The 12,510-nt window shown below is 37.6% G+C and overlaps 1 protein-coding gene across 5 annotated transcripts in view; it reads left to right on the forward strand.

Annotated features, from left to right (window-relative positions):
* The window catches only part of LOC100157486 (lipase member K), a 74,700-nt gene that overhangs the window by 48,407 nt on the left and 13,783 nt on the right, over positions 1-12,510 (forward strand). For 4 of the 5 annotated variants that reach the window (XM_084996727.1, XM_084996724.1, XM_084996725.1 and 1 more), the window contains 5 exons: positions 5,440-5,551; positions 6,554-6,668; positions 8,912-9,110; positions 10,616-10,725; positions 11,845-11,981. In XM_084996727.1, coding sequence (XP_084852853.1) covers positions 5,450-5,551; positions 6,554-6,668; positions 8,912-9,110; positions 10,616-10,725; positions 11,845-11,981 — 663 coding nt within the window. In that variant the 5' untranslated portion in view covers positions 5,440-5,449. Of the gene's footprint in view, positions 1-3,050; positions 3,153-5,439; positions 5,552-6,553; positions 6,669-8,911; positions 9,111-10,615; positions 10,726-11,844; positions 11,982-12,510 lie in introns of all 5 variants that reach the window. The other variant, XM_084996723.1, reaches the window with a different exon arrangement.

The raw sequence follows: 12,510 nt of genomic DNA on the forward strand, positions 1-12,510 counted from the left end.
ATGGTTTTATAAAAATTAATCTGGCAGGAGTTCCCATCATGGCTCAGAGGAAATGAATCTGACTAGTATCCATGAGGACAAAGGTTCCATCCCTTGCTCAGTGGGTTAAGGGTCCAGCATTGCCGTGAGCTGTGGTGTTAAGTCACAGACATGGCTCCTATCTGGCCGTTGCTGTGGATGTGGAGTAGGCCGGCAACTACAGCTCCGATTCTACCCCTAGCTTGGGAACCTCCATGTGCCACAGATGTGGCCCTAAAAAAAGACAACAAAAAAGTTAATCTGGCAGCAACATAAATATGAGTTGGGTTACAAAGACTAGAAAATAAAAGACTAACCAGGAGTCCAGTAAAATGATATAGGTATTAGGAATGAGATAGTAGACTAGAGAGGTGGCAGAAGTAACTGAAAATAGTTTTGAAAGAATAACAGAAAAAAAGTAACTTTGAGTTCAGTGAGGTTTTGAAAAACAATTTTGAGAAATTTGAAAGAATGTCATAATAGATTATAGGCAGGGTTTGACAAAGTCATAGACCATAAGAAAATGTCTAAGACTCTCAGCTTTCAGGACTAGAGAGGAAAAACAGCTTAGAGCTGAGAAGACAAAAGAGGAATTGAGAAAGAAAAGAATTTTATATTTCCTCATAATTTAAACATGCTGTATTTAACATTAGCACCTGGGACTCTTGCAACAGCCTGAAGAGGTAGGCTGCACAGAGCATGTATTTTCAGCCCCATGTGTTGTTCTAGATGGGAAGACAGGCCCAATCTGGAGGGTTTTTGTTTCCCCATTCTTCCAAATTCTTTCACTAACCCCCAGGTATGTCTTGTAATTCTACATAACAGTGGAGAAGAGGATAAAAAACTCTCCCCACTCTGTGCACAGCTGGTGAAATAATGATGTATTATCTGATTGTAGAACAAAAATAAGCAATGCTCAATTGCCATAAACTTGCTAATATTTCACTGGAAAATATACAGAAATGAATTTACTGGGAGCTTTGTATACTAACCACTGAACACAGGTAAATTGCTCAAACATAGACAATTTTAAGATAGGAAGTAAAAACAAAACAAAACAAAAAACCAAAAAGTACTCAGATTGCCTAGAAGTGACATTTAATGTATAAGTCTTTCTTAAATTTTACTCCTATGTGTCTCTCTTTGGGGGTGGGGAGGATGTTCTTTCAGTGTATGGCTTGGCCTGGTTGCAATCATGTAAGTAACAATGATTATTATAAATGTGAATCTTTTATCCTTTAGTCCAAATAATTATCTACGATATGATTGCTTTCTTTCTCCCACTCCCTCTCTTTTCCTACATGTCTTTCTTCATCCTTCTCAGTTCATTAGTAAATAAAAGATGAAACAAAAAGTATAATATCACTGATGACAGGGACGTTTCCTACTGATATACTTGATACACACAAGTGTGTGTGTGTGTGTGTGTGTGTGTGTGTGTGTGTGTACACCTGCCATCAGACTGCAGCCACTCCAAAGGTGAACCCTGAGGAAATGCGGGATGGAAAACATAAGATGCTGGCCCCAGAGAGCTGAAGTGCAGATCAATGGAACAATTTCAAGAAGCCTAGAACCTTGTATTTTCCCATTAATAGAAAAGCACTAAATTCCTTAATTTGAGTTATCTAATTTTCTTTTATTAACAGTAATCTTTTGTTGCTGATATCTATACTTTTCTGCAATACTCATATATATCCTAGCTCCCCTTACTTCTCCTAGGTGCAGTTTTCTCAAGGTTACTTTAGATGCTACCTCCTGGGCTTAAGTCCTCATTTTGCTCCCAATAAATCTTAACTTAAGACTTTTAGATTGTGCATATTTTTTTGGTCTACGCAAGTCATGCATATAGCCTCCAAAATCAGCTATTCTGAATGGACTGAGTGGTTAAGAATCATAATAATTAAGAGCATTTCCTTTAGAGTCAGATTCTGGCTCCACCACGTGTTTTAACTCAGGCAAATGACTTGACCTCAGGGAAAGTTTCTATATGAAATAAAATGGAAATGATATTTATTATCCCTAGGGATTATTTTGAGAATAAAATGAAATAATTATATCTGCCATATTGTTAGCTCAAGTACATGTGCCAGACCCACAGTGAGGCCGAACAAACTGAAACAGAGTTTGAAGCAGAGAAATGTTTATTACAGGGCCAAACAAGCAGTTTGGTGGCTCATGCCGCCCAAGCCCAAACTACCCAAACCAAAATTGTGGAGCATTTTTAAAAATTTTAAATGATTTTTATTTTTTCCATTATAGTTGGTTTACAACGTTCTGTCAATTTTCTACTGTAACTCAAGGTGACCCAGTCACACATACATATATACATTCTTTTTGTCACATTATCCTCCACCATGCTCCATCTTAAGGGACTAGATACAGTTCCCAGAGCTATACAGCAGGATCTCATTGCTTAGCCATTCCAAAGGCAATAGCTTGCATCTATTAATCCCAGATTTTTAAAAGCCAGGTGAGGGAGAAGGGGTATCTCACAGGGTAAGTGATCAGCTTGTGCACAATTCTCTGATTGGCTGATGGTGAGATAACTGGGCGGGGTCACAGGGGTTAAAATGAACAACCCTTAGCTCCAGGAGGCCTAGGGCTGAGTACCCAGGGTCATCAAGTACTTAACATCTCCTTTTGGAAGGGGGTGGATTTTCACATTTGTAAAACAATTTAGGAAATCCTTATCAGAAACTGATATCCAGGTACTTCGGAGAGGAACTAAAGCAGAGGATATGGGGGAAGGCCTCAGAAAGGCCTCATAGATTCCTGCTCCATTACAATATTACTTGTCCATAATAGCTGCTCAAAACAAAGTTCTAGTAATAGTCACAAAAGTTATCATTGTGTTGGTGGTGGTATTATTATCACTACCATAGTGATGCATCAGGAATTTAGCTGTATTAATCAATCTTAGTTATAAGAAAGTATATTGTATTAATATAAATGTACATATTTACCACATAATTCATATATTACTAATCATATTAATTATAGTATGGATTAATTATATTAATATATATTGTCAGCAGAGCTTAAGAGTTTGACCATTCCAGGAGAGGAATTCATAGAATTTTCTATAACAGAATGGCAAAGGTAGTGTCTGAAAAAATCCTTCCACTTCCTACAGGGTAAGATTTGCCATCTCTCTTTTATGTTAATTTAATATAAAAATCCTATTTGCAATATAGAATTAGAACAATTTGACTAAGAAAGAGAAAGGGAAAGAAGGAAATGGGGAAGTGGTGTTGAAAGCACAAAGTGAACCCTCTGTTTTACAGAACCCCGTAATATACATTTGGCCCTCCATATCTCTGAGTTCCACATAGAAAATATCAAAAAAAAAATTTTATAGAAAATTCCACAAAGCAGAACCTGAATTTGCAATAATTTACGTAGTATTTACATTGTATTTACAACTATTTATGTAGCATTTACATTGTATTACAATGTGAAAATATTATAAGTAATCTAGAGATAACTTAAAATATTCAGGATGATGTGCATATATTTGCATATGCAAATACCATGCCACTTTATATAAGAATTGAGCATCTGTGGGTTTTGGTTTCTGTGGGGGTGGGGGTAAGGGGTGAGTAGGGTAGTGCTGGAACTAATTTCATCTGGATACTGAGGGACTGTATACACAGCCGCCTGTGTATACATTTACACATTTACATACGCATTTACATATACCTGGAGTGTATACGTTTGCCTGGCCTGGGCAAATGTGTAATCCTGTCATAAGGGCATTTGCTTTAGAGCTAAACTTACTTTAGCTTAAATCTTGTCTTTATCTTTTGCTAAAGGAAAAGAGAACAAATTAGCAGATAATGTATTTTCTAATAATTTGAAGACCTTCATTTTATACAGTAGTTAATGGGAAGTCCCCTGCAAAAATGTCCCCCTCTGTTACCTTTGCAGTTGTGGTCTGTGTTTTTTGTTTTTTTGTTTTGTTTTGTTTGTTTTGCTTTTTAGGGCCACACCTGAGGCATATGGAGGTTTCCAGGCTAGGGGTCGAATTGGAGCTGCAGCTGCCAGCCACAGCAATGCCAGATCTGACATGTGTCTGTGGCCTGCAGCACAGCTCACGCAACCCTGGATCCTTAACCCACTAAGCAAGGCCAGGGATCCAACCCGCAACCTTATGGTTCCTACTTGGATTGTTTCCGCTGCGCCACAGTGGGAACTCCAGTTGTCTGTTTTTAAACTTAAGTAGTTTCGAAACCAAATGAGGAATATATGTCATCTCTTCCCCCCATAATTGTCAAATTTCTATTTGAAAAATAACTTCTTTTTTATAATAAAGTAATACAGGATATAGAATATTTAGAAGGTATGGAAAGTCCTTTAAAAATAAGAAAATAGGAATTCCGGTCATGACTCAGCAGTTAAAGAACCCAACTAGTATCCACGAGGATGTGGGGTTTGATCCCTGGTCTCACTCAGTGGGTTGAGGATCCTACATTGCCTTGAGCTGTGCTGTAGGTCAGAGGCACGGCTCAGATCCCATGTTACTGTGGCTGTGGTGTAGGCTAGCAGCTACAGCTCAGATTCAACCCCTAGCCTGGGAACCTCCATATGCCATGAGTGCAGCCCTAAAAAGACAAAAAAATTAATTAATAAAAATAAAAATAAAATAATCACCCAAATATTCACCATCTAGCTATAGCCATAAATAAAATTTGATGTTTGGTCCTTTTTTCTCTTTATAGTTTTTTTAATCACTGAGCTCAAAATATATGCACAAGTTACATTGTTTTGCCCTTAATATTATATAATAGTAATATTGCATATCACATAAAAGCATAATACTAGGTAGCTTAAATAATTCCATTCTTCCTCCCCCATAGTTTATTTGTCATTCTCTTATTTTGGCAAATTTCACTGTATTAGATATGCAATGCGTGATAATTTTATACATGATATTTGCATATATATTATTTTTCTTTTGGATAGACTCTTGGAAATAGAACTATATTAAGTGAAGGGTATACATATTTTTAAATTTGTAAGACATGTTAATAAATGCCTTTCCATAAAGATTTTGCCAATGCTCACTCCCATTTTCAGAAGAAAAGTATTAATCTATCTGGAAACTGGAGATATTAAATGCAATTAATATATTTGCCATTATATTTTTTTCTGTGAACTATACATTTCCTTCTTTTGTTCAATATTCTATTGGAAATTTAATTGCTATTGGTTTCTTCCTTTCTTCTTTCCTTCTTTCTTTCTCACTAAAAATTACCATTTCAGAGTTGTTATGAGACGAGTCTTGAATCATTAAGTATATTACTTGCTAAGACACAGTCAAGAAGCATCTTTCTACTCCCTCCCACAGTAGTGCTTTAGAAAAATTACACCAAATTTTAGAATTCCCCTAGATGATAAGCATATTAATATTTCCTTTTCTAGGCAATTCCAAATGTGGCCTTTAGCAGCAGCATGCTGGATGCTTCTTCTTGGAACTACGTATGGTTATCATAAGAAAGGAAGGACCACAAATCCTGAAGCTAATATGAATATTGTAAGTCATTCATTAAGGAATTATTAAGTTATTGTCTTTTTTTTTTTTTTTTTTTTTTTTTTTTTTGCTTTTTGGGAGCACACCTGCAGCATTGGAAGTTCACAGGCTAGGGTTTGAATCAGAGTTACATCTGCTAGCCTATACCACAGCCGTAGCAACACCAGATGCAAGCTATGTCTGTGACCTACACCACAACTCATGGCAGTGCCAGATCCTTAACTCAGGATTAAACCCGCATCTTCATGGATCCTAGTCAGATTCATTTCCACTGTGCCACAATGGGAACTCCACGTTATTATCATTTTAGATACAACTGGTGTGCTTGTCTAGTTTGTGCTTCCTCTCTTGTCTCCTGGAGTGACTAAGAGTTGAAATACCTGACCCAGACTGGGACAGTTATACTCCCTCTGCTGGTAGTTTGAGCTACCATCTCATGGTGGTTTTCTGACGAGAAGGTTCATGTGTTCATACTGATGATCTCTGTAGAGTATCCTTGCCTTCTTTCTCAGGCTCTTTCTAGAGCAGTTTCTTTTTGATTTCTGAACCCTATCCATGCACTTTTGCAGTTTAATAAGCCAGATTTGGTTTTGGTTGCTTATAACCAAAACTATCTTAATATGAGGCTATTCATACCAGAAAAGTATTGGAATAGAGTGGAATGGAATCGAACGAGACCAAAAAAAAAAAAAAAAAAAATGACCAATATTTACTATATGCTTCATTCAATTGAATACATAAGGAACACATATTCCTGTGTGTACTGTGTACCACTGAAGCCTTCACCCATAACCAGGATGTATGGTCACCCACCTTGCCTTATCCATGTCTTTGCATGCATCCTCCTTTTAACACTCTCCTCAAATTATCCTGATTTTCCTGCCATCTTATGTCCCAATACATAGATGAACAGTAGGTTTTGATTTAAAATACTATGTTGCAATGTGGGTATAAAAATCAAGGGATTACATCATGAAGGTATGTATTTTCCCTTTCTCTTTGCAGAGCCAGATTATTTCTTACTGGGGCTACCCTTCTGAAAAATATGATGTTGTGACAAAAGATGGTTATGTCCTTGGAATTTACAGAATTCCTTATGGAAGAGAATGTCCAAGAACAGGTAGGATTTATTCCATTATGAAAGGAATACTGCCTAAGGAGAGAGTCTTACATGTGCTGATAGCAGGGGGGCAGCTTTTGTTCTGAAAGAGAGCCTTTTCTCTTCCCGTAGTGGACAGTTATCACCACCATCTCTACTACTGTTTCATTCATATAACCGTGTGGAGTTTTTTAAGCATTTTCTCATAAACTGTTTATTCAGTCTTCCTTTTCTCCATCACTTCTTCCTCTTTCCAAACAAACACAAAAACAAAAGAAAACTTGATCTTACTCTAGAGATTCCATTTTCCAGGCTTAAAAACCAGAACTCTAGGATCCTTTTATTACTTTCTTCTTCCTCACCTCCTATATCCAGTCAAGCATCGAGACCTATCCATTTTGTCTTCTAAACTTCTCTCTAACATGAAAACTTCTCTCAGCTTCAATCTCTCTCAAGTTCAGGCTTGGGCATTATCATTTTCTTTTGCTCCAGCCACTACAATAGTTTTCTAATCGGTGTTACTTCACTTGTAATTATTTCTCTACATGAGTCACTGGGATTTTATTTTATTTTATCATATTTTTATTTTTTTGTTTTTTTGCCATTTCTTGGGCCGTTCCCACGGCATATGGGGGTTCCCAGGCTAGGGGTCTAATCTGAGCTGTAGCCACCGGACTACGCCAGAGCCACAGCAACACAGGATCCGAGCCGTGTCTGCAACCTACACCACAGCTCACGGCAACGCCACATCCTTAACCCACTGAACAAACGCAGGGACCGAACCCGCAACCTCATGGTTCCTAGTCGGATTCGTTAACCACTGCGCCACGACAGGAACTCCGGGATTTTATTTTTTGAAGTAAATTTGACCCTAATAGTTCTACACTTGAATGTAATTAAACAGCCATTTCTATTTTTTTTTACCATATAGTTTGATACCTGTAAAAAGGAGAAGAATACACTTGGCAAGAACTGTTGACTTTCTTATCTCATTTCTTAACTCCTTTATTTGGAGCGTTGTATAACCAAATTCTCCAGTATCAGAAGGGTTAGTTATTTGAAGAGGCAGTCTAGACTTTTTAAAAGAGAAGGAGATGGTAGGCTGTTGTTCACTTTATAGAACTGATCATCCCCTAAAATAACTCCACTACCTTTGGAAATACAAGAACTGTGTTTCCCTCAGCTTTTATCTTATCAGTTCTGCCAGGTAGCTGCCCAAAGGCATGAGATGGAAAGTCATCTCCGTAATGAGAAGCTGCCTGAGAGCTCAGATAAGAGAGGGGCTGTGGATTATGACTGCTCTTTGGAGTAATTGAACAGAATTAGTAACACTTGTTTAGTTTTGTTTTTTTTTCCTTAAAAAATGGATGGATATAGATTTTAGTCCTTGCTTCCAGATGGCTGAGAGTCCAATCCAGCCTGCCCTCAGGAAGCTGGTCTAGCCTCAAAGGTGACCTAATGGAAATTCCTGGGGTACCAACATATATCACAAGTCATTTATAAAAGGCAGAAATATCCTAGTCACTTCTCTTTCTCATCTCTGTGTTTTCAATACCACTTCTCCGTTTCTTTCTTTTTCTTTTCTCTTTCTTAGTCAAACTGTACCAATTCAACATTGCAAGTGGAATTTTGATAGCAAAATAACAATTTTACCTTGTGTAAATTTCACTTAAAACCTTACATTTTGCTTTCTGACAATGCAAGTTAATTAGCATAGTGCCTGACATTCAGTAAACAGTCCACAAATGGCATTTCTATTGCCTTTGTTATTATTTTGGAAAAAGACTTAGTTTTGTCCTCAGATGCTTTTTGAAAAATAAAATGCCTTTAATATGAATAGGTATAGAGGAGATATTTATTGGGTTGAACAGAATTTTATGTACTTTAATTCTAATTTAGTTCTTACAACTACGCCATAAGATAGCATTTATTATTCCCCATCACAAAATAAATTAACTAAAGCACAAAGAAGTTACTATGTAGCAAAATAGGTTTTGAATCAGGGCAATCTAACTCCAACGGCTATACAGCCATACAATACGTTGTACATAACACCATTTTTTCAAAGAGAAAAATAAGGCATAGAGAAGGTAAATAACTTGCCCAGCTTCAGAAGTAGCTTGAAACCCTAGAGCTCAGGCTTGCCTGATTCCTATTTTCATCTCTTAACCTTTCTTCTATACTACAGTGAGTCAGGAAAGAGAGTTTTCTTGTACACACCAAGGAAGTTCAGATAAAAATTTCTTGTCACCCATGTTTTACAGCTCCAAAGCCTGTTGTATATTTGCAGCATGGCTTAGTTGCATCTGCCAGTAATTGGATTTGCAACCTGCCCAACAACAGCTTGGCTTTCCTTCTGGCAGATTTTTGTTATGATGTATGGATGGGGAACAGCCGGGGAAATACCTGGTCCAGGAAACACTTGAAATTTTCACTCAACTCACAAGAATACTGGGCCTTCAGGTAAGGAGAATTCTACCTGTAAATAAAGTGTGTTACTTCACTGATTTATATGGATGAACACCCTTTGAATTTTTCCTGTCTGTCCAAACACACACTATAGAATCCACAAGAAGGAAATAAAGCATTTCTTCTTCTGCCAAGAGCTCTGAAGAAATGCCCTCATTATTGCATTGATAGTTATTTTAAACATTCCACTCAGTGTGCATGTATGTAAAGTATATGTGCAAGGAAAACATTTCTTTCTCAAGCTCTGAAGAAATGCCCTTATTATTGCATCGATAGTTATTTTAAACATTCCACTCTGTGTACGTGTATGTAAAGTATATATGCAAGGAAAACATTAAAATTCAAAAGTCTGCTTTAGAAAGACTGATTCCAGAACTGTCTGTTGACGTGGATCCCAGAGGAATTTTACATGGTATTCTTCCTAAACAGGAAAAATGAAACTAATAAAGAATTAGTTGGGACCAGTAACAAGTTTTTGGTTGAAAATCCTGAGAACTAGACGTTCATGATAAGCCAAGATGAGCCAAGCCCTTTTTTAGCATAGCTTATACTCAAAAATGTTAGCAGTGAAGTAATCCTGCTGAATATAGGCTGGTGGTGCTGAAATCTGTCCCTAGAACCAAGGTGCCAGCAGCGGCCCGTGGGGGCACTGTCTGCTTTAGAAGTTAGGCCAGATGCATCACTGAAGGAAGCCCTGCACTTGTAGTGAAATTTAGAACCATGCCTTGAAAGTCACTAAAGCTGTTTGTTCCTTGGCCTCATTCCTGCTTTTATTCCTGGAAGCCATTTGGCATTTCCTAACGTCCACCCCCCCGGCAGTTGTGTCACGTACACCATTGAGAAAAACATAATGATCCCCTAGATGAGTGTTTTTCCAATAACACACATACCCACAAAATGTACCTGGAGTACTTGATAAATACACATATTGCCAGACCTCTTTCCTGGCAATTTTGATTCACTCTATCTGGGCTGATGTCTGCAAATCCTTTTGCTTTGTTGTTTTGTTTTGGGTTTGTTTTGTTTGTTTATTTGTTTGTTGTTTTTTGGTTTTTGTTTTTGCTGTGCCCACAGCATGTGGAAATTCCCAGGCCTGGGATGGAACCCATGCCACAGCAGTGACCAGAGCTGCTGCAGTGACAATGCTGGATACCTAACCCACTGCACCACAAGGGAACTCCTGCTTTTTTTTCTGTTTTTAAAATAAGCATTCCAGGTAATTTTTCTTTTCAAGGGAATTTTGGCAAATCTGCTCCAGAATTAAGAGAAAAGCCTGTGCAGGCTTTTGCAAGTCAGATTTTTCTGATTTCTTAACAAGGTTACTCTTACAATCAAGGCAATATCCTGAAAAGTTGCACAGACACATAACACCATGTTTTGATTCTAGTCTTCTATTTAACAAAAGCTGAGCATGTATGTCTGCAATGAATGTGTTTGAAGATTGCAGGCTTAACAATGAAATTCTTCCCCCCAATATTTTTGTTCTTTTTCTTTGGCAGTTTGGATGAAATGGCTAAATATGACCTTCCAGCCACAATCAATTTTATCCTAGAGAAAACGGGACAGGAGCAACTCTACTATGTGGGCCACTCCCAGGGCACCACCATTGGTGTGTTTGGGGCAGGTGTGATCTGAGAGCATCGGGGGATCTGCTTCATATCCATAAAAGGGGTCAAGGGTTTCTTCCCTCTGTGCAGTCTTCTAGCTTGGCGACTTTGAATTGGGAGACCATTTCTTCTGGCTGGCTTCTAAAGAGCGAAGTTAGAATGATTTGGGGATTTTTTTTTTTTTTCCTCCCCTAGGACTAAACTTGGAGATTGATGGATAAGCCTAAAAGAGAGACAATTATTTATTTATTCATTTTTGTATCCAACAAATATTTGCCAGACTCTGGGTTAGATGCTGGGGAAGCAGAGAAAAGTATGGTATGCATCTTTCCCTTAAAGAGGTCACAGTATAGTGAGGGACACTAAAAAGAAAGCAGAGAATTACAGAGCTCAGTGATTATATGTCACAAATCAGTATGTTTTTTTGTGGTTCCCAGTAGGTCCTGGGGCAGGCTAGATGTGGATGGGCATGTTAGCAGTGCCATAAGGTACTTCATTCTCTTCCCTGTTCTCTGTTCAGCTAGAGATCTTGAAAATACCAACTGCATTTACACCAGTCCTTTGAGAGCATTATCATTCATATTTTACAAATGGCTGAACTTAAGAATCCTTTCTAATGGTGATGATGTCATTAGAAAGTTATATATATATATAAAATCTAACCTTCTAAAGATATTCTATAAGGATTTTATTTTCCATATTTACAGATTGAGAAACCTGAGACTCATACGGGGGAGATAAATTGCCCAAATGTTCACACAGCCTGCAAATGGGAAGCCAAGATTGTAGCCCAGTTTTGTCTGATACCAAAAGCTATGGTCAAGCTAGAATGGCCCTTGCAGTTTACCCAGACATGTTCCACAATAAATATTTGAACTCTTTCTTCAACATTCTCTCTAAGTAGATTTACATCTATATGCATTTTTTTTTTAAGTGAGGAAATTCACTTTATTTTAAATTAGCCAGTTCCACCTTTGGAAATGTAAAAAATCCTTCCCGAAAAATGGTCCTTACTCTGAGTTTCTGTGTTTTGTTTTTTTCAATATAACCACTTTTACTATAATTTAAAAGGAATTAGTAATTGTTTTAAATCTATGGGCTCATATCTTCTTCCCTTTTAGCTTTCGTAGCATTCTCCACTAATCCAGAACTGGCTAAAAGGATTAAGATATTTTTTGCACTGGCTCCAGTCACCACAGTGAAATACACCCAATGTCCTCTGAAACAATTAACAGCTCTTTCCAGAGACGTAGTCAAGGTATGTGACAACTTTTCCGCAAGTTTAAATCTGTAGTAACTAAAATTAGCTCTGTTTCCACTGATTTCAAGAGAAGATAATCAGAGACAAATAACATTTTACAAACTTCTAAGACTATAGTTGGTGCTCAGGGTACACATGTAGCTTTACTGATGATGTACACTTTTACCAAAAGTGTTCAGGGAGTAGTACTCTGATGCCATTCTATCCTATTGTCTTCTAGAGGCTTCTCATGTCATTCCTCAATCACAGACATAGCAAAAGCTAATCTGACTGATTAAATGATTGGTTGGTTTAATCTAGTAGGTTAAATTTCTCTCTGGGCCCCCAAGTTTATCAGGGACAGTATAGTATAGTAGTTGAGATCACAGTAGGAGTCTGATGTCATGGGTTTGAATCCTAGGTAGCTGGGTAAATATGGTCAAGACCTTAAGTGTTCTGGGAAACATTTTCTTTATCTGTAAAGTGGGATAAGAGTAGTCGCTTCTATGAGAGAGGAACTCATAGGAGAGGATTGAGTTCATATATG

Source organism: Sus scrofa, chromosome 14, assembly GCF_054392235.1.
Source record: "Sus scrofa isolate SSC_HxYL_T2T_F1_AM1 chromosome 14, Sscrofa_HxYL_maternal_Yorkshire_Landrace_v2.0, whole genome shotgun sequence".
Lineage (NCBI taxonomy): Eukaryota > Metazoa > Chordata > Mammalia > Artiodactyla > Suidae > Sus > Sus scrofa.